Source organism: Acomys minous (genome assembly GCF_964271855.1).
Source record: "Acomys minous genome assembly, chromosome: 7".
Classification (NCBI taxonomy): Eukaryota; Metazoa; Chordata; class Mammalia; order Rodentia; family Muridae; genus Acomys; species Acomys minous.
Genome location: NC_140488.1, coordinates 74414454 through 74437276, shown reverse-complemented (window position 1 = coordinate 74437276; position 22823 = coordinate 74414454). Strand labels below are relative to the sequence as shown.

The 22823-nt window shown below is 43.8% G+C and overlaps 1 protein-coding gene across 7 annotated transcripts in view; it reads left to right on the top strand.

Moving 5' to 3' along the window:
- The first annotated feature begins 18582 nt into the window (after positions 1-18582).
- Positions 18583-22823, top strand: part of OGT (O-linked N-acetylglucosamine (GlcNAc) transferase) — a 47383-nt gene continuing 43142 nt past the window's right edge. For 2 of the 7 annotated variants that reach the window (XR_014780811.1, XM_084791019.1), the window contains exons 1-3: positions 18614-18882; positions 21536-21716; positions 22475-22718. Coding sequence is in view for 6 of the 7 variants with exons in the window: in XM_084791019.1 (XP_084647145.1) it covers positions 18846-18882; positions 21536-21716; positions 22475-22718 (462 nt within the window). In the remaining variant the exon portion in view is untranslated. Of the gene's footprint in view, positions 18883-21535; positions 21717-22474; positions 22719-22823 lie in introns of all 7 variants that reach the window. The other 5 variants (XM_084791017.1, XM_084791016.1, XM_084791018.1 and 2 more) reach the window with 5 other exon arrangements.

Genomic DNA, 22823 nt, shown 5'->3' with positions numbered 1-22823 from the left:
TACATGTGTCTCTGGAGAGTCGAGAATGAGTTCAGATTCCTGTTTCCTGATGAAGTCTACATTTGTCACAGCTATTTATTGACAACAACAATGACAAAGGCTGACTGGGCAGAAAAGACACTTTTTTTTTTCAAGAGCGGCCTTCCAGAATGCAGGGAGATGTGGAGAAGCCTGTTGGAGGCTCAGCTTCCAGGAAGACTGAATGACACACATTCGCCCACACAGAGGACATCAGGAAACTGCTTTCATTGCTGCAAGAAGTCAGCCTTGACAACACTGGAAATTCCCTGGCTGAGGAAGATTAAAGCAGAGGGGAATGAGGAGGGCAGAAGAAGCTCCGCAAAGAGCGCTTTCCTTGTATTGGCCTGTGTGTGTGTGTGTGTGTGTGTGTGTGTGTGTTTCCATTTGAAGCATGTACTCTTTCCGGTGTCTGGAGACCTGATACAGATGTCTAGCAGGTGCCAGGGCATGTGACAGTCTTAGCATTCAGGTAGCAGTTAGGGCAAGACTGTGAGGTGGGATGGGAAGACAGAAAAGAGAATCCTGAGTCTGGGGAGAAAAACTTGCCTGGAATTTTCCATGCCCCTGTAAAAAGCCTTACTTGCTTACGTGCATAATCTAGAGAAGGTTTTCTTTCACTTTCCCTAGATACATTTCACTTTTTATACACCTAAAAGAACAATATCTCTAGTCCGGCTTCATTTTCAAAAACAACGGGAACAACATCTCTAGTCATGTTTTTGTTGATTTTATCAGATCTAAAGGGTTAGCTATGGGTGGGGCGTGGTGGCGCACGCCTTTAATCCCAGCCCTCGGGAGGCAGAGGCAGGTGGATCTCTGTGAGTTTGAGGCCACCGTAGTCTACAGAGTGAGTCCAGGACAGCCAGGGCTACACAGAGAAACCATGTCTTTAAAAAACTAACTAACTAACTAAATAAATAAATAAATAAATAAATGTTTAGCTGTGATGGTTAACCTTTATTGTCCACTTGTCTGGATTTAGATGCCCCTATTAGGGGCTGGACAGTAGCTTAGCAACTAAGAGTACATACTGGTTTTGCAGAGGACTCAGTTTGGATTCCTAGTACCCATATGAGACAGCTCACAGCTTTGCGTTATTCCAACTTCGGGGCATCCAATATCCTCTGCTGGACTCCTGAGCAGCTGCATTCACACAAGTGAGCATGTGTAGACATGCACACACACTTATATATAAAATAATTTTAAAAGAAAGATTCATCTAGGAGACACACATCTGGGCTTGCCTTGAATTTGTTGTCAGAGAGATTTAACAGAGGGGGGAAAAAAGACTCTTTGTGAATTCGGGCAGGACTTGTCCCACGGGATGGGGTCCCAGACTAAATAATAAAGGGACAAAAAGAGCTAGCGATGAAGCTTAGTTGCCCTAACATACACAAAGCCTTATGTTTGAGTCCCAATATCACAAAAATAAAGAGTGGCGGTGCACACCTGTAATCCCCACACCGGGGAAATCGAGGCAGGTTGATAGGAATTCAAGGCCAGCCTAGGTGACATGAGACCCTCTCTCAAATCGAAGAGGTGGCTCAGTGGGTAAAGTGCTTGCTCTGCAAGTGTGAAGACTGGATACAGATCTCCAGAACCCATGTAAAAGCCAGGTGGGCATGGTCACCCATCATCCCAGTGTGGGGGAAGTGAAACCACGATCCCCAGAACAAGGTGGAGAGTAATGGAGGAAGACACCCGACATCAATCTTGGCTCTATGCACATATATACATACCCCCGTGTGCACCGGCACACACACACTTGTACCCATACACATGACAACGTGCATACACATATGAAGATAGACATGCTAAATACATGCATATGCTTGTCAACTTGACATGAACTAGAGATACCTGGGAAGAATGTCAACTGAGGAACAGCCTCCATCAGATTGGCAGTGTGGGCACGTCTATGGGACATTTTCTTGACTAATGATGAACTTGAGAGGGCCCACCCAGCCTATTGTGATTGGTAGCCCTTGATTATGTAAGAAAGCAGGCTGTGCTGGTGAGCAGCATTCCTCCATGGTTCCTGCTTCAGTTCCTGCCTCCAGGTTCCTGCCCTGGTTTACCTTGCCGAGGGGCTGTAATCACAGAAATTCTTTCTTCTCCAACTCAGTGTTTTATTACAGCAATAAAAAGCAAACTAGAAGCTGAGAGGGAGGTGGTGGCACACACCCTTAATTCCATCATGCCCGACTTCCTCTGTTTCTTTCTTTTTTTTTTTTTTTTTTCTTTTTTTGGTTTTTTGAGACAGTTTCTCTGTGTAGCCTTGGCTCTCTTGGACTCACTCTGTAGACCAGGCTGGCCTCAAACTCATAGAGATCTGCCTGCCTCTGCCTCCCGAGTGCTGGGATTAAAGGCGTGCACCACCATGCCCGGCTCTCTGCTTCTTAATATCAATCCATGCAGTACGTTTTAAATTTTAGAATAGGATTTTCCAATGCAATTAATTTTGGGCATAAATATATTTAGTTTCCTCTTAAGAAAAAAAAAAACATGTTGGGGCTTAAGAGCATGTCTGCTCTTCCAGAGGTCCTGAGTTCAATGTTCAGCAACCACATGGTGACTCACAACCATCTATAATGTGATCTGATGCCTTCTTTTTTCTGGCCTGCAGGTGTACATGCAGATAGAACACTCATATACATAAAATAAATAAATAAATTTTTAAAAAAGAAAAAAATGTTGGCTGGGCGTGGTGGTGCATGCCTTTAATCCCAGTACTCGGGAGGCAGAGGCAGGTGGATCTCTGTGAGTTCGAGGCCAGCCTGGTCTACAAAGCAAGTCCAGGACAGCCAGGGCTACACAGAGAAACTCTGTCTTGAAAAAAAAATGTTGCCTGTGATCTTTGTTTCTTGATTATTATGGAGCATTTTCTAAAATATTTTTACTAGGAAAAAATTGCATAAATTTATATATAATGTATTAAAACATTGTTATATAACACTACTGGATCATTTAAATACAAATATTTTGTTTGTAAGTTATTGACACTAAGATATTGAGCTGGGCATGGTGGCACACACCTTTAATCCCAGCACTTGGGAGGCAGAGGCAGGCAGATCTTTGTGAATTCAAAGCCAGCCTGGTCTACAAAGGGAGTTGCAGGACAGCCAAGGCTACACAGAGAAACCCTGTCTCAAAACACACACACACACACACACACACACACACACACACACACACACAACAGTGGCAGAAAAAAAAAAGAAAAACAGTAGCAAAGACCTCAGATGGCTCAGTTGGCAAGACACCAAACTTTTAAGTCTGGAGGTCCTGTGTTCAAACCCAACGTTCTGCTTCACCTGGGCGTGGTGGCACACGCCTGTAATCCCAGCACTCGGGAGGCAGAGGCAGGTGGATCTCTGTGAGTTCAAGGCCAGCCTGGTCTACAAAGTGAGTTCCAGGACAGCCAGGGCTACACAGACAAACCCTGTCTTGAAAAATAAACACAAAACCAAACAGAGGAGAGCCAGGCAGTGGTGGCACATCCCAGTAATCCCAGCACTCCGGAGGCAGAGGCAGGCGGATCGCTGTGAGTTCAAAGCCCACCTGGTCTACAAAGTGAGTCCAGGGCAGCCAGGGCTACACAGAGAAACCTTGTCTCAAAAAAATGAAAACAAAAACAAAACAAATAAAACAGTGGCAGAAATAGAAATAAAGGAAGGAAGGAAAGAAAGAAAGAAAAGGAAAGAAAAACAGTGCTAGAGACCTCAGATGGCACAGTTGGCAAGACTCCAGACTTTAAGTCTGGAGGTGCTGGGTTCAAACCCAACGTTCTGCTTTACCCAGGCATGGCAGCACATTCCTATAATCTCAGCACCTGAGGAGGCATGGGCAGGTGAATCTCTGTGAGAATCACTGTGAGTTCGAGGCCAGCCTGGTCTACAAAGCAAGTCCAGGGCAGCCAAGGCTACACAGAGAGACCCTGTCTTGAAAAGCAAACAAACAAACAAACAAACAAACAAAAACAAAAAACAAAAACAGAACACTGACTACTCTGCAGAAGACCTAAGTTGAGTTCCCAGCATCTACATGCAGCTCTGCAACTCCAGTCCTAGGGTATGTGATGCCCTTTTCTGGCATCTAGCGACATTGCATACATATGGTGTACAGATAGATGTACAAGTACCCATACCTACAAAATAAGAAAACCTAACTAAATCAAAAATCAAATGGCTAGGTATGGTGGCCCACACCTATAACGCAAGAACTAGAATCAGAACTTCAAAGCCATCAGGTTTGAGGCTAGCTTGGGGTGCGTGGAAATCATGTCTCAAAAACCATTAAAAAAATAAATGAAATAAAAGAATTTGTTAAGCAGTCAAGGATGGTGGGGATGGGCATTCTGGCTTGAGGAGGAGAGAGGGAAAGGCAGAGCTGGATGTGTGAAGCAGTCTGATCTTTTTAGAGAAATGGCAGCAGATGTGGCTGTTGTTAGTACAGGGAGCTGACATATGGAGGGCCTTGTGCAGGAAACTGGATGACATAAGGCCACGGAGGCCTTTAATGCAGGATACTGGCTTCATTCTGGCTTGCATCTGCAGTGGCCTAAGTTCAAGTGTGGAAGACCAGTCAGGTGATACTAGTGCCCAGCTGTAGAGAGCAGTTGTAGTTGGTGAAGACCGAGGGGAGCAGCACTGAGGTAGAGGTCCAGGCTGAATTCCAGAGCTAATTTGGTATCTCATATGTGTTCTTCTGGTCCCACACCCTTTCACCTATTTTCAGCATGCAATATAAGGCCTGGGGTATTTTTCCTTTCCACTGATGCTATTTTATGGTCCAGTTCTTCAACCCAGAAGTAGCTGGTAGGATCTTTGGGAATGGGGTCTCTATTACTAATATATCCTGTCTGCACATGTAAAGACAAATAATCAAAGAATTTCAGGGGCAGCCAGACATGGTATCACACGCCTGTATTCCCAGCACTCAGGAGTCAGAGGCAGGTGGGTCTCTGTGAGTTCAAGGCCAGCGTGGTCTACAAAGAGAAACCTGTCTTAAAAAACTAATAATAATAATAATAATAATAATAATAATAATAATAATAATAATTAAATAATTCTTTTCTTCAGGTGCTAGCTGGGTAGTAGTGGCACAGGACATTAAACCCAGCACTTGGAGGTAGAGGCAAGCTGTTCTTTGAGTTCAAGGCTAGCTTGGTCCTCAGAGTGAGTTCCAAGACAGCTAGGGACACACAGAGAAACACTGTCTTGAAAAATCAGAAAGAAAAGAAACAAAACCAAAAAGGTTTTCAGGTGCCAGATAATATTAGCTTTCTGAACTTGCTTGTTTCCCTCTTTTAAATCCTTCAGTTAGGAGCACAAAGCCCTGAATAATATAGAACCAAGCTGTTCTGATTTTTTTTTTATCCAAGACAGGGTGTCTCTGTGTAGCCCTGGCTGTCCTGGACTTGCTTTATAGACCAGGTTGGTCTCAAACTCACAGAGATATACCTGCCTCTGTCTCCTTAGTTCTGGGATTACAGGTGTGCATTCTGATATTTTTTAGTGCTATATTATACCTAAAGTCTCATGTATGGGGGCTGGAAAGTTGGCTCAATGGTTACAAGCACTGGCTGCTCTTCTAGAAGAGGCCCATGTTCGATTCCCAGCACCTATATAGTGGGTCACAATCATCTGTAACTCCAGTTTCAAGAGATCTGATACCTTCTTCTGGATTCCATAGGCACCAGGTGCATACATACGTACATGTAGGGAAAAAACACCCATACATGTATAAAAAAAGCAATTAAGTAAAAGTTCTAGGGCTGGGTGGTGGTGCACACCTTTAATCCCAGCACTTGGGAGGCAGAGGCAGGGGCAGGCAGCTTTCTGAATTAGAGACCAGCCTGGTCTACATAGTGAGTTCCAGGACAGCCAGGACTATGTAGAGAGACACTGTCTCAACAATAAATAAATGAGTAAATAAATACAAGTTCCACATGTCGTGAATAGTTTAGTGGGTCTTGCCATCGGGGCTGATGGGCTGAATTGGATCCCTTAGATTCACATGGTGGAAGGAGAGAGCTGACTGTCCAGGTTGTCCTTTGACCTCCGCAGGTATGTCCTGGCATGCACATGTCCTCTGCCCCGACCCTCATACACTCAGGTGTCGTGATCACACAAAGTAATAGTGCTTGAAGAGAGGCAACAGGAAGCGAGCCTATGATTCCACCCAGCAGGGGATCAAAGCAGACGCTGAGACTCACAGCCGAATTAAAGGGTGGAGCACAGGGAATCTTATGGAAGAGTTGGGGAATAGAAGGACCTGGAGGGGTCAGGAGCTCCACAAGGAGACTAATGGAGCCAACAAATCTGGGCAGGGTGCATTTGTGTGTGTGTGTGTGTGTGTGTGTGTGTGTGTGTGTGTGTGTGTGTATGTGCGTGTGGGTGTGGGTACACGCGCGTTGCAGAGACTGATGCACCAAGCAAAGACCACGCATGGGGAGGAACTAGACCCCCTGCTCAGATGTAGTTGATAGGCATCTCGGTCTCCTTGTGAGTCCCGTAATAAGGGGAGTAGGGGTTACCTCTGACATGGACTCTGGTGCCCACTCATTGATTACTTCCCCCTAGTGGGACAGCCAGGCCACAGAGGAAGAGGATGCAGGCAGTCCAGATGAGACTTGCTAGGCTGAGGTAATATGGTAGGGGAGAAGGGCTCCCTTTTCTGAGGACTAGGGGAGGGGGAGAGGGGATGAGGGAGAGAGGGTTGGACCAGGAGGAGACAAGGGAAGGAGCTACAATCCAGATGTAAAATTAATAAATTAAAAAAAACAAACTTAGGGGGGCTGAAGAGATGACTTAGTTGTTAAGAGCAATGCCTGCTCTTCCAAAGGACCAGGGTTCAATTCCCAGCACCTACATGGCAGCTCACAACTGTCTGTAACTCTAAGATCTGACACCCCTATACCAAGGCACATTTAAAATTAAATAAAATATTTTTTAAAAAACAAACAAACTTAGGGCTGAAGAGATGGCTCAGGAGTTAAGAGCACTGGCTGCTCTTCCAAAGGTCTCAACTTCAATTCTCAGTAGGCACATAGTGGCTCACAACCATCTGTAATGAGATCTGGTGCCTTCTTGTGGTGGTCAGGAGCACATGTGGGCAGAACACTGTATAAATAAATACATCTTTAAAAAACCTTATAATAAACAAACCAACATAATAGAAAAGAACGTTGAGCTTAGAATATGACACTACATGACAGCCTTTCCCACCCTGGTAGGCACTCTCCCTCTATTTTCAGGGTTACTTATTGCCTTTTGTTTGTTTGTTTGTTTTTCGAGACAGGGTTTCTCTGTGTAGCCTTGGCTGTCCTGGACTTACTTTGTAGACCAGGCTGGCCTCGAACTCACAGTGATCCACCTACCTCTGCCTCCCGAGTGCTGGGATTAAAGGTGTGCGCCACCACCATCCGGCACTTATTGCCATTTATGAGTAGGCAGAATCCTAGGACAGTACCCAGTGTTCGCACCCAGTCTGGGCACACATATATTCTCCCAGGAACTTACTCAAACACCGATGAAGGAGCTGCTGTGAAGGAATAGTGTAGAAGGCATCAAGGAAGTCAATCAGATGACTTTAAACCTGTTTTGTGTGTATGGAGTATGCATGTATGTTTGTGTATTACTTGTGCGCCTGGTGCCTGCTGAGGCTAGAAGAAGGTACCAGACCCTCCCTTGCACTGGACTTATAGATAGATGCTTGTGAGCTCCCGTCTGGGTGCTGGGAGTTGAGTTCCAGGTCTTCTGGAGGAGCAGCTGGAGCTTTTAATTGTTAAGCCTCAACTTGGGTGAGTTATCGGATGGGGCCAGAAATACATAAACATATAAATACTGGGGCTAGGGATAACTCAGTTGTTAAGAGTGTATGCCTAGCCGGGTGGTGGTGGCACACAACTTTAATCCCAGCACTTGGGAAACAGAGGCAGGCGGATTGCTGTGAGTTCGAGGCCAGCCTGGTCTACAGAGTGAGTCCAGGACAGGCAACGCTACACAGAGAAACCCTGTCTCGGGAAAACAAAACAAAACAAAAAAGAGTGTATGCCTAACATTCATGAAGCCCTCTTCAGTCCCTGCCCCATAAACTCTATCTCCCTCTCACCCTCTCCCCTCCCCTCCCCTCCTCTCCCCTTCCCTCCCTCCCTCCCTCCTCTCTCTGTGGGGGTGGGGTGGGAGTAGAGAGTAGTCACTACAGGCGCCCGTGAAGGGAGAGGTTTGTTTGCTAGAGGGTCACTATATAGACTGGCCTCAAAATTCTGAGGCTCTTTTTGTTTCTGCCTTGACTGTTGGGATTATTGTTTGGCACCACCCCTAGCACGGAGGGGATTTATTATTGTTGTTGTTGTTGTTGTTTGTTTGTTTGTTTGTTTTTTAAGGTGGGGTCTCCTGTAGCCCAGAGTGGCCTTGAACGTGATACATAGTCCAAACCAGAGTCAACACCTTTGAACTTGTGACTGAGTGCTAGAATTAGAGCCCTGTGCCCCCTTTCTTTACTGCAGTGCGAGAGTGGAAACCAGGACTCTGTGCACACCACAAGCACTGTACCACGTGAGCCACATCCTCAGCCCTTGGAGTTGTTTTTAAATGGGTCAGAGTTTCCATTTGTTCTGGAGATCTGTTGCATAACAATATGAACACTTTTTTTTAAAGTTATTTGAGACAGGGTTTGTCTGTGTAGCCTTGGCTGTCCTGTAACTTGCTCTATAGACCAGGCTGGCCTCAAACTCACAAAGAACTGCCTGCCTCTGCCTTTGGAGTGCTAGGATTAAAGGCATAGACCTCTGCCTGGCCCTAATCTCATTTCTGCTGCTGTGACTCAATTTTTAGAAAGCCAGGGAGCCAGCACAGTGGTGCACGCCTGTAATCCCAGCACTCAGGAGGCAGAGGCAGGTGGATCTTTGTGAGTTCGAGGCCAGCCTAGTCTACATTATGTTCCAGGACAGCAAGAACTGCACAGAAGGACTCTGTTTCAAAAACAAGTAAACAAACAGAATACCAGCAAAGGCAATTTAGGGGAGAAGGGGGCTTATTTCAGTTTATAATTCCAGTTAGCAGTCTACCATTGTGGTGAGGACATCAAGGCAGGAACTTCAAATGACTAGTACATCGTGTTCAGTCAGGAGCAGAAAAAAAATGGGTGCACAAAAACAAAAACAAAAAAAATGTATGCACACATATACAGGATCTCTCTCTCTCTCTCTCTCTCTCTCTCTCTCTCTCTCTCTCTCTCTCTCTCTTTCTCTCTCTCTTTGGGTTTTCAAGACAGGGAAGACAGGGTTCTCTGTGTAGCCTTGGCTGTCCTAGACTCACTTTGTAGACTAGGCTGGCCTTGAACTCACAGAGATCCGCCTGCCTCTGCCTCCCGAGTACTGGGATTAAAGGCGTGCACCACCACGACTGGCTTCTCTCTCTCTCTCTCTTTTAAAGATTTATTTATTACTTATACAGTACTCTGCCTGCATGTACCCCTGCACCCCAGAAGAGGACACCAGATCACATTACAGATGGTTGTGAGCCACCATGTGGTTGCTGGGAATTGAACTCAGGACCTCTGGAAGATCAGGCAGTGCTTCTTAACCTCTGAGCCATCAGGGGTTCCTTCATCCCAAGCCAGCCAGGATTACATAGTGAGACCCTGTCTCAAAATACAAGAAAAAAACTGATTAAGACGGTCCAGTAAGAGGGCTCAGGTAATAAAGGCTGTTTTGGCTAAACCCGTGGTTTGAATTTCATTCCCTGGGGGATTCACATGGTAAAGGGAGAGAACCAAGTCCTCAAAGTTGTTCTCTGACCTACACAAGCATACTGTGACACATGTGACTCCCTCCCCTCGTAAATAAATAAAAGATGTAATTTAAAATGGTTAAGACGGGTGTGGTGGTACACTCCTTTCATCCCATCACTTAGGAAGCAGAAGCAGGCTGATATCTATGAGTTCAAGACCAGCCAGGTCTACATAGTGAGTTCTAGGACAGCCAGGGCTACATGGTGAGACCCTGCATAAAAAATTTTTTTAAAAAAAGTTTTGCTTTGGGTGTGGAAAATACTCAGCAGTTAATAGAGAGCACAAAGTGCTCTTGAGAGGACTGGCGTTCGGAGGACCCAGGTTTGATTCTGATCACCAACAAAGTGGCTCATAAGCACCTGTAACACACACACTTAAAAATAAAACTAAATCTTAAAAAATATTTTAAAATGGTTAGGATGGTAATTTTTCTGTTTTTTAATTTTTTTTTCTATTTTTATTGTTTACCTTTTTTTTTTTTTTTTGAAACTTTGCATGGCCCTCTCCCAAGAAATGATAAGATGGTGGGCTGGTTTTTACGCAAACAAACCAAAAGAATAAGCATTGGGATCCTTGAGACATTCTAAAAATTAGAAGTTACAAATACACCAAAGACAAACCTGAACCTTTTTGTTTAAATAACCAGAGATTAACTGCAGGAGGCATAATGAACCCCCTTTCCTCCTAGTTAAGGTGTGGAAAGAATAAATATATGAAAACTGAAATTCACATTTGGTTGTAAAGCTAGAATTCAAGCTTGGCTATTCAATCTTAATTTTGTAAGTGGATTAATTTCCAAGCACAACATAAACGAGGCAGCATTGTCAGATGTACAATTAAAGTATTAGAAGAGACAGACGACAATGAAAGGAGAAGTAGGCTTCTGGTAGAAAAGTCCTTTTGTTGCCAGTAAATAGGACCACCTGAGTGTGTTTCACACTCTTCACTTAAGGGCTATCCAAATTAATTGCTCAGAATACTAAATAGCCATGGAAAAATCAGCCATGGCCGTGCAGCTGCAGCACCTGCTTGTCCCCACACTGAGGATTGCTGGAGAAGAAAGCAGAACCCACAGTGCTGCGCTTTTACTTTCAATTATTATTATTATTATTATTATTTATCCGATTTCATGGGAGCCAGCCTCTTCGCAGGCTTTTTTTGTTGGGATTTGGTTGCAGGGGTGGAGGAGGGGGTGGGGAAGAGGAATTGGACAGGGAGAAGGATGGAAACAAGTATCTCAGAGTTGTTTTTTTTTTTTTTCCCATGTGAAAAGGAAACGTTTTTCTTTCAAATTGGGCAAGGCCTCCTGAAGTGCCAAATTGCAAGGCTGCACTTTTGAAAATAACAACTGCTGCACTGATGACTGATTCAGAGGAAAAATGACCCCAAATTACTAGGTTAAAAGGAACAAGGAGCCGGCGGTGGTGGCGCACGCCTTTAATCCCAGCACTTGGGAGACAGAGACAGGTGGATCACTGTGAGTTCGAGGCCAGCCTGTTCTACAGAATGAATCCAGAACAGCCAAGGCTACACAGAGAAACCCTGTCTTGGAAAAACAAAACAAAAACAAAAAAGAACAACAAAAAGACCCACCACCACCAACAACAACAACAAAAAGAAACAAAGACTATTTAAAAACAATTTTTATCGCCAGGGTGGTGGTACCACATGCCTTTAATCCCAGGACTTGGGAGGCAGAGGCAGGTAGATCACTGAGTTCAAGGGCAGCCTGGTCTACAAAGTGAGTCCAGGACAGCCAAGGCTACACAGAGAAACCCTGTCTCGAAAAACAGAGAAATAAAGAAAGAAAGAAACAAACAAACAAAAAACCCCAAAAAACAAATTTTAATCTATGTATGTATTTACTTTTTTTATTTTTAAAAATTTCTTTCTTTCTTTTTTTTTGTTTTTGTTTTTGTTTTTCGAGACAGGGTCTCTCTGTGTAACAGCCCTGGCTGTCCTGGCCTCACTTTGTAGACCAGGCTGCCCTTGAACTCACAGAGATCCACCTACCTCTGTCTCCCAAGTGCTGGGATTAAAGGCGTGCGCCACCACTGCCCGGCTAATTTCTTTTTTTAAGAAAAGATTTATTTATTTATTATTATGTACACAGTGCTCTGCCTGCATGTATATTTGCAGGCCAAAGGAGGGCATCAAATCACATTATAGATGATTGTGAGCTACCATGTGGTTTCTGGGAATTGAACTCAGGACCTCTGGAAGAACTGACAGCGATCAGCCTGCCTCTGCTTCCTGAGTTCTGGGATTAAAGGCGTGCACCAACAACGCCTGGCTGGCAAGATTTTTAAAAATGTAAAGCTACTTAAAAATTTTTTATTTATTATGTATACAATGCTCTGCCTGCATGTACATCTGCAGGCCAGAAGAGTGCATCAGATCACATTACAGATGGCTGTGAGCCACCCTGTTGTTGCTGGGAATTGAACTCAGGACCTCAGGAAGAGCAGCTGGTGCTTGGAACCGCCCAGCCATCTCTCCAGCCCACAAAGCTACTTTTAAAAACACACAAAACAGGGCCTGGAGAGATGGCTCAGTGGTTTAGAGCATTAGCTGCTCTTCTAGAGGCCCCGAGTTCAATTCCCAGAAACCACATCATGCCTCACGACCATCTACAAAGGGATCTGATGCCCTTTTTTTGGCATGCAGGTGTACATGCAGGTAGAACACTCATATACATAAAATAAATAAATGAAATATTTTTAAAATGCACAAAACATCGATGAAAATGAAAGCAACAGAAAAATCCAATTTCTTAGGGTCGGTTATTTATTTTTGAGACCGGATCTGACTGTCTAGCCACGACGGCATCCAACTCTCTTCATAGCCAAAGCTGGCCTTCAACTCCTGATTCTCCTGTCTCTGCCTCTTAAGTACTAGGATTACAAGCGGTTACTACCATGCTCTCTTTATTTATTTTGGTTTTCCGAGACAGGGTTTTCTCCATGTAGCCCTGGCTGTCCTAGGTAGAACTTACTCTGAAGACCAGGCTGGCCTCAAACTCGCGGAGATCCACCTGCCTTTGCCTTCTGATTAATTGCTGTGATTAATAAAGGCATGTTCCACCACTGCCTAGCTACATGGTTTATTAGAAACAGGTCGGGAGGCAGAGGCAGATGGATCTTTGTGAGTTTGAGGCCAGCCTGATCTACAGAGTAAGTTCTCAGACAGCCAGAGCTGCACAAAGAAACCCTTTCTAAAACAAAGAAACAAACAACAACAACAACAAAAACAGGCTCTGGCCTATCGTGGTGGCATAAATTTTCAATCTCAATACTCGGGGAGATCTCTGTGAGTTTCAGGCAAGTCAGGTGTACATAGCAAGTTCCAGAACAGCCAGGAAACCCTGTCTCAAAATAAACAAATATAGGCTACTTAAAAGAGACAATGTCTAGTTTAAAAAACTTTATTCAGCTGGGCAAGGTGGCGCATGCCTTTAATCCCAGCACTTGGGAGGCAGAGGCAGGCAGAACTCTGTAAGTATGAGGCCAGCCTGGTCTACAAAGTGAGTCCAAGACAGCCAAGGATACACAGAGAAACCCTGTTTTGAAAAACCGAAACCAAAACCAAAAAAAACCCCAAAACTTTATTCAACTTTTGTTTGGGTACTCATGAAAAATTTTTCCCCTGAACAGGGTTTGTCTGTGTGGCCTTGGGTGGCCTAGACTGAACACCACTCTTGGCTAGAGTTTCCTTCTTAAAGAACCAAAACAACCAGCCAGGCATGGTGGCACACGCCTTTAATCCCAGCACTCAGGAGGATCTTTGTGAGTTTGAGGCCAGCCTGGTCTACAGAGTGATTCCAGAACAGCCAGGGCTACAAAGAGAAACCCTGCCTCCAAACAAAGAACCAAAAACACATCAAGGCAATATGCCACCCCCCTCGCTGAGAAAGTGATTAAAATTTCAAATATATAACTGAAATAGTTACAGCAGCCCAAAAAATTCTATAGCACTGAGAATTTGTTAACTGTGTTTCAAAACTCTTTTTCTTGGTGACAAAATGCAAGGTGCAGTGTTTTCATAATCTCTCAGCAATAGTAGAAAATCTTCACTTTTTTGGTAAGGTACTTTTGGAAATAAATCTATTAGAATATGCTGACATAATGCAAATGGCACATGCACTGTGATATTGGATTGGTCAATCTAACAGAGGAAATTGCACATTCAGACAAAGTAGATCTTGAATAACAAAGAGCTCCATTTTCAGAATGCTCAATTAGATCAGCCAATTGTCCTTCTACATCTGGTTGTTCAGAAAAGCCAAATCTGCCATTTGAGTGTTCAGTTCTACCGTGAAGTGCCTACCGTGGACAGGAAAGCTCCAGTTTAAAAAAAAAAAAAAAAAAAGGTCCTCAGAGCCACCCAGAAAAAACAACAAGCCGGGCGTGGTGCACGCCTTTAATCCCAGCACTCCGGAGGCAGTGGCGGGTGGATCGCTGTGAGTTCGAGGCCAGCCTGGTCTACAAAGTGAGTCCAGGACAGCCAAGGCTAACACAGAGAGACCCTGTCTCGAAAAACCAAAAAAAAAAAAAAAAAGAAAGAAAGAAAGAAAAGAAAAGAAAAAGAAAAAACAACAAAAGAATTATCTAGCACCTGTACTATTCTTCCATCTGTCTTTTAGCGTGATTTGTCTCCGCTCTCTTCCTTGTCCTCTGCAAGCCTATCTGGAAGGCTTCTCAGGACCGTATGATCAGCACTGTCTGCTGAAACCACAGGGAAAGAGTCAGGCCCAAAATCTAAAGGACAGCACACACTGTCAGTCACATAGCCTCCGGGCTGGAGAGCCCTTAGAGATCCTTTGGATTTCATTGTTCTGCCACACTGGGTAAACTAGTGGGGCAGCATGACTCACTCCAGGCCTCCTCTGCAGTGAAAGTCTTGTTGGTGCCAATAAATAAACCGTGATTCTCTTCTTTAGGGAAGAGTTTGCTCCCACTTGAAAAGAATCAGGAAGAGAACTGAGCAGACAATAGCCTTTTAGCTACAAGCACAGAAAATAGTACCACAGGCACATAAGCCATAAGGAGAAGATGCAAGTCTCTACTTTGATATTCTGAGCTCCTCAGTGGCTTTCTTTCTTTCTTTCTTTCTTTATTTATTTATTCTCTCTTTGCACATGGTTTCAGGCTGTACACTGTGAACATCTTTTTGGACATTACATGGTAGACTTGGATTGGAAGGATGAACCAAGGTTCTGGGCTCTCACTTTTCTTCTTCTTTTTCTAAAAGGTTTATTTATTATTATGTATACAGTGCTCTGCCTGCATGTAACACCTGCAGGCCAGATTATAGATGGTTGTGAGCCACCATGTGGTTGCTGGGAATTGAACCCAGGACCTCTGAAAGAGCAGACAGTGCTCTTAACCTCTGAGCCATCTCTCTAGCCCCCCTGGGCTGTCGCTTTTTGTTTTGGACTTTTTTGTTTTGTTTTGTTTTTTGTTTTTCGAGACAGGGTTTCTCTGTGTAGCCTTGGCCATCCTGGACTCGCTTTGTAGACCAGGCTGGCCTCGCCACCACGCCCAGCTTTTGTTTTGGACTTTTTTTTTTCCTTCTTTGAGACAGGACTTCTTTGTGTAGCCTTGGCTGTCCTGGAAATGAATCTGTAGATGAGGCTGGTCTTGAACTTACATAGATCCGCCTGCCTCTGCCTCCCTGAGTGCTGGGATTAAAGGCGTGCGCCACCATGTCGGGCTGCTATTTGTTTTGTTTTGTTTTTGAGACAAGTCCCACACTGTAATTCAGAATAACCTGGAATTCATTCATGCATCCCTGGGGAGGAGCTTCTCCTCAACCTCCTAAGTGCTGAGATTCCAGGCCTGAAGGACCGAGATCAGGTTCAGAATTGCCTTTATTTTGATAAACTATGATAAACTAACTAGTTTATAGGTCAAGCGATGACCGAAGAGGTAAGTGGACCTGACAGGTCTTTGAACCCTAATATCTTTATGTTTCTCACATCTTTAAAGACTACTGGGTAGACCTCAGCAGGATGCCTGCCCTAAGCTTTTCTGCTTTTGTTTTGCACAAAGTTACCTTTCATAATGTATTCCTAAGGCTTTCATGGTTACAGCTGTGTTGTTTTTCCAGCTGGTCACTGTTTTCATCACAGCACCCACCAAATAAGAAATGATTTAAAAAAAAAAAAAGGAAAAAGAAAAAAGGAAAAAGAAAAAAGAAAAAAAAAAGAAGTGATCATTTCATAAGTTCACTGGCTAATGGTGTTATATGACCACAAAACCAGTTTGGTTTTCTTTAATCTTATTCCAATTTTTAAAAATATGGGGGAGGCTAGTGAGATGGTTCAGCAGGTGAAGACGCTTGCTCTGCAAGCCTGGCGGCCTGAGTTCAGTCACCAAACGTGGAGAGAATTCCATCAAGTTTCCCTTCGACTTCCACACGAATAACATTGCATGCACATTGTGACTGGCTACAAAATCCAAGGGGCCTCTGGAGTAATATCTCCACACAGCTGGAGAGCCTGGGGTGCTGTGTCAATGCGCTTCATTCAGCTTCATTTAACCTTTGGAAAAATCTTTTAGTGACTGCAACTGGGCACGCATCTCCCAGCTTCCTTATCCAGCGCTCATGGTACTACTGCAAAAAAAAAAAAAAACTCCTGAGCTTTAAATCAGTACACTTCTGGGGATGCTACAAGGGATAGTAAAGTTGGAGTACCAGAGGCTGGAATTAGAACGTAAACAGCTGATAGATTTAGAATTGCTGCATAAAAAAAGGAAGAAACCAGGGTGGGTGGGTGGGGGTAAATAGAAAAGAAAAAGTGCAAGGAGCACAAAAGCACCACCTTCAAAGCAATGCCCAGCGCAAGCCTCCATTGTCAGACCCGCTCTAATCTGAAGGTCCCTTTCTAGAGTCAAATGTACCTCATTCCAATAATCCCCGGTATTATTCTGAAGTGATCTTTTGGGTCTAAATAACCAGACTTGAAGTTCCTTGAGGGCAAAGATTTTGTCTTTTCCATTTTATGTTCCCCACAGTGCCTTGAATATAGAGATTTTGGCAAATGTTATTTTATTGGCTGAAGAAGATATGCTTCACCTGTTAAGTCTCTGGAACCAAACCTCCAAGGCGCTATTATTGGAAGGTTCCTGGACCGATTCTTTGACGTTTTCCTTGCTGAGCTACAGGAGTCTCACAGTGCAATTTTTCATAGCAGCAAAATGTAATAATAGCAGCCTGGGACTCCCCTCCCAGATGAAGGAACCCCTGATCAGTTCTGATGAATCAAATAGCCGTCCGCCTGGGAACACGAGCTGACATCTAACAAATTTGACTTAATTATCATGCACTAATCAAGAAGGCCTAAACATCTGCTAGGAGAATCTGAGATGCCTGCTCTTAAAGCAGAAAAGCTGAGCGCCTTCACAAAAGGTGGCTACTTGCTGGGGGAGGGGCTTGCTAGTCTATCTAATGAAAAGCCAAGGCAATGTCCAGGACGGTTTGTGTGGTGAGCTTTCTTTTTTCACTACTTGTTGTGATTCCATGGAGCAGAAGAAAATAACATTATTAACAACTTTCTCTGCACTCGTATCCATGGCTCACTGTTTGTTCAGTGAATCCAAGAAATTGAAGCAGCATTTGAGGGTTTATTTCTTATGTTGCCAAGGGGGCTAGACAGTAAACATTTCTACACAAGCTCACTGATGTTTTTAAAAGCCTAGATCAAAGAGTTTTTTTTTTTAAACAAAGAGGCTCTAAAGATATCTAACTGTAGTCTCCTGTGGCTTGTAATAATCGCTTGCTGATTTGACAAGTGATCTTAAAAATTTCTAGGAACAAAGCAGGAGATATAAATTAGTAATAATGGGACAAAAATGTCTGAACGCTGGACTTGAAACCGCAAGAGGATCCTGAGAGCTGTTTTGTCAAAGGAAGACAATTCGGAATTCAATGTAAAAGTGTGGTTTAGGCAGATGGTAAATGAACGCATTTAGCATTGCTGAACTTACTGCTTTAAGCTCAATGACATTCGCGGACCATAAAGATTTGCAGAGCTGTTTGGCATAACCAAGTCACAACTCAGAATCAGGAATTTGAATGAGAACAAATCATCGTTAACATCTCTGTGGTTGCTTTTGGCATGCAAACTCATAGCAGGTCCGTGAATAACTGAGCGTTTACCTTGTTACCGTATACTATTACTTTCCCGAATATCACCACGATTTTGAATTTTCGGGCTGTATGGTTCACTCAGGCCAATGAGTATCGGTCGTTCTCATCAAAATACTTAAATTCATGGGCGGAGTCTGAATCAAAAATCATTCAAGTCGGAACCGGCTTCTCCATCTTTTTGAACAGTTCCCGTCTCTGAAACACAACTAGTCTCAGTTACTTGCTTAGAGCTAACACGCTGGCCACGCAAACTACCCATTTTCTTGCGACTGTAGCTGATTAAACTTTTCTAGACGTCCCCAACCTCGACATCATTGCCCAGGTAGTAGACTCCTACTTGAGCACTTGCAAAAAAAAAAAAAAAAAAAAAAAAGGAAAAAAATAAATAAAAGAAAAATGTAATCGACGTGCATTTTTTGCCCTTCCGCCTTGCTCTTAAAAACTTGCAGGCTCTTGCCCCACCAGGTGCCCTTAACCCGGAGTTGCCTTGACAGTGTTGTCGCATGCGCTTTCTGTATTCATGTTTGTCGCAATGGACCTTGGGCGGAAGGTTACGTAAGACAACTTACTTTATTACATTTTTGTCGGTAGTCTTGTTACGCGCTACCTCCGCGGGGTACTTTATTGTAACAGAAAGTAGTTCCGGCCTGTGTTGTTTCGCTCGAGGAGCCATCGCCGCCATTTCAAGGCAGTGAGAGGTAGATATCTAGCAAGAGTTCCTAAGATTCCCGTCCGGTTTCTGCTGCCGCCCCTTAAGCCTTCCAAAACACTGGTACGGCTGCTGCCCTTTTCCTACTCTCTCTAGAAATATTCTTTCCACTAGCAGCGGCAGTAGAACTCAATTACCCACTTGGCTCTATCTCAAGAATCTCCAGATGGCGTCTTCCGTGGGCAACGTGGCCGACAGTACAGGTACCAGTGTCCCGTGCTACTTAATGCAGACATCCCCTCTGGGGGCTGGCGCCGTCTTGTATCTCTCATCATTCCCTTCCCTCTAACCATCCGCATTACATCAGTGGTATCGCTGAGCTCTCTTTAGTTCTACTGCCATCTGATCGGGTTTGCTGTCGTCCGTTCCGTAAACATTCCCTCGTTGCTTGCTTGCATTTTGCTTGTTATTTTGGGCTTTTTCGTTGTTTTATCCTATCAATGGTCTAGCCTTCTCTCTCGGGACGCTTCTAGCACACGTGCGCGCTTAGAATGTCTTGGAATGGGCTGTATTGGAATCTATGCTCTTTCTGTCTCCACCGCAAATGCTTTCTCAATTCCAGCTGGTCGCTCCCTCCCGTGCATTTTCCACCTCCTCCCCAAGCCCCTTTCCCTTGGCCACATTTGGTTCCCTTCTGCCAGTCTAGGGCGGGGGTGCTATTTCGATGTAATCCTAGCCTCCCTTTGCATCAGGCAAAGACGAGCGAAAGCTCCTCGATGTGTTTCCGAGTAGCCCGAACAAGAGGGGGACCTTGAGCCCGCACCCCGCCGGGCAGCGCCTTCTGATGTTCTTGGATTGAGCGGCTCCCGTTTAGATTGGAAATTTCCAGGGGTTCTCTTAGCCCTCGCCCAAGTGCACCCGCTACCCCCGTCCTGAGCTTCCCACCCCATCGGCCCTCCCCGCCTGTGGCAACCACACCCTTCCTCTGCGTGAGTGCCAGCCCGACGGTCGTTTCCTATCCTTGGGGGGAAGAAACCACCTCGGTGCATTCATTGCTTGGCGTTGACCACCCTGCCCGCCCAATTTTCTCTTTGTGTTACTTTCTCAATGTATTCCTCCGCCGTCGCCCTCTGGGTTTTCATCCCCATTCTTTAGTCCAATATCTCTTTATTCATAGGGTGTGTATTTTTTTTTAAGTTTCCATCCTTGCTTGAAGAGTTTGTAAAGCAACTGGAGTGTAGCTGCACAAGTGCAAAGCGGTTGCCCCTTTTCGACAATTCATTCCCGAGCCCTCTCTACTGAAATAAGAAAACAACCAAATTGTAGGAGTGTCCTTCAATTGCCTTTCCAGATTGAGGCTATTTGGGGCGGGAGAGAGTGGGGAGCTGGTGCTTCGAAGTTGTTGCTGGTTTTGGACATTGTGAGATTAATATAGATGAATCTTCAGTATATCTCATCCACAATTTGAAGGGAGTGGAATTAATAATTAGTCCGATCCCCACCTTCCCGGTCTCCCATCGCGATTTTCAAAGATTTAAGGCTCGGGTGTTAGATTTTTGTAAGAGTTTGCCCTTTTGTGACTGTTAAGTTTATTTAAGGAAATGGTCATTTCCAGTATTAAAAGAGCAGATAAGCGACTTTGAAAAGCGACAACTAATGTGCTAAATTTAGGAGCTAGAAAAGGCTAGGTTCTTGTCTGAAATGTAAATTTCTAGTTTATTTTCTAGCTCCAACCTCAGATCTGACACACATCTTTCTGGTCTTTGTTTTTGTGGTCAGCTGTGCATTCTGTCAGGAAATTGCTTTCTGGAGCATTCAGAACTCTCATCAGCTCTGGTATGGGGGAAGCTTGGCTCAAATTTGAGCTTGTTCCCATGACCTTGGTAAAAATCAGTACTACCTCTGTGATTTCCCATTCTAAGCATCCAGACTACAGAGTGTTATGGTTGAACTCTTAACTACATAGTACTGTTGAGATAAATGTTTACAGCTGAGCCTTAGGCATGCACCTGAATTTTGGGTTTTATCATGTTTTCTAAACCAAACGAAAGCATTTTTTGTGTGTGTTTTATTATGCTATAGTTTATGCAGTGTTTTCTATTGTGGTATTGTAAAGATATTCCAATTGTAGATTGTTGCCTGGTTATTGACTAACGCTGTTTTCGATGTCTTAATTTTTCAGTGAGAGCCATGAACACAGGCAAATGTTTGCGCTAAGGCAGCATGGTGGGTGGGATTTAGCTAATTTGGTCTCCTTGTGAGTTTCCAATAGAGGAACAACATTTCGGTTTTTGTTGAAAATGTTTGGTAAAGCCCTTCAATGCTTTAGCCCTTGACTGATAACTCATCCGGTTTGTCAGCAGCTTTAAAAGTTGCTTTCCTTAAGCTGGCTCTTTCAAAAAAAAAAAAAATCAAGCTGTAAAGCTCACAAACATCAATATAAAGAATAAAAGACACCGAGTGTCCCCGCCCACCCTGAGAAAGCATTAGAATACTCTAAACCCTGCAAATCCAACCTGAGATGTGGTGTGCAGTGTTGTTAGCACTCCATTATACCGACAATAAATCCTTGTAACTTTTGCAGATTTTATGTTTAATGTTTGTGTCAGTATACTAATTTAGTTTAGTGACTTTAGTGAATCTACCTATGATTTATAATTTAAAAGTACAAAATTCAAAAGAATCTCATTTGGAAGTGGTTTTAGAAGAAAAAAGCATTACTAATGGGTAAATTTAAAAGCGATGAATTTTGTAGACTGGGGCTTTAAATGCTATGCAGAACACTCAAGTGCTTTACATAGTTTCAAGCGTTTTCATCTTTTAAGTTTAATTTACCATATTTTTACATTTTTTGGTTTGCATTCTAACTTTTTGTTTTCCCCCCTCCTTCCCTCAAATGTTTTGATGATTCTCCAGAACCAACGAAACGTATGCTTTCCTTCCAAGGGTTAGCTGAGTTGGCACACCGAGAATATCAGGCAGGAGATTTTGAGGCAGCTGAGAGACACTGCATGCAGCTCTGGAGACAAGAGCCTGACAATACTGGTGTCCTTTTATTACTTTCATCTATACACTTCCAGTGTCGAAGGCTGGACAGGTAGGAGATGCTGGGGTAACCTGCCTCTGGGTGCTGAGCTTAAAAAAAAAAATCATGATCTATTTGACCTTCACAGTTCTTCAGCGCTGGGCTTCAGCTGAGCCATCAACGCACTTGTGTTTCTTTTGACACTCTCACTTTTGACACAGCTAGCTGCTAGGTTTCCCCTCATTTTGAGGGGAGGGGGAGGTGAGCATATTATCAATATGATTAGGGAGTTTCCCTGCTTTATTAATTCTTTTCAGGTAATTATTCTTAGTGTACATCTGACCATCTACACCTGTCCGGCGTGAGGGATTCTGTGGTAGGAGGGGCTTATGTAGTTCAAGTTGGAAATACCTTCATTAAATTGTTGCTGCTTTTAGCTAATCCTGGAATTAATCAAAAGAGAAGACTTTGTGCTGTAGATCTTTTATAAATGATCATTTTGGCATACTTAGGCATTTGAAGATGTGTGTCATTAAATCTTGCCAACAAATGGAAAGTCTTGATCTTAATGGCCATGTTCTACAATGTGGCAGTTTGGTGATAGATTCTAATAAGAATTTTCTTACATAAGAACCAGCTTTCCTATATGAAATCTGGATCCTCTCACTTTAGAAAGGTTTTAGTTTTCAAGCGTTTTTTCTGCTCTGTGCTAGCTAAAGGGTAGTGTTCTATAGCCCAGGATTTTCGGGAACTGTTAACAGTTGCATATGAGCCATGCCTCCTTTTCTCTAACATGCATATCTGTGCATCAACGCTTTCCACTTTTCCAGATCCGCTCACTTTAGCACCTTGGCAATTAAACAGAATCCCCTTCTAGCAGAAGCCTATTCGAATTTGGGGAATGTGTACAAGGAAAGAGGGCAGTTGCAAGAAGCAATTGAGCATTATCGACATGCCTTGCGGCTCAAGCCTGATTTCATTGATGGTTATATTAACCTGGCAGCAGCCTTGGTAGCAGCAGGTGACATGGAAGGAGCAGTGCAAGCTTACGTGTCTGCTCTTCAGTACAACCCTGTAAGTAAAAGTTTATCAGTTGGTTTCCCTTACAGCAATCCAGAAAACAAAGAAGCATCTCTTGCTACTTTAGACAATAGGTTTTTTTTTTTTTCATGAAAGAAA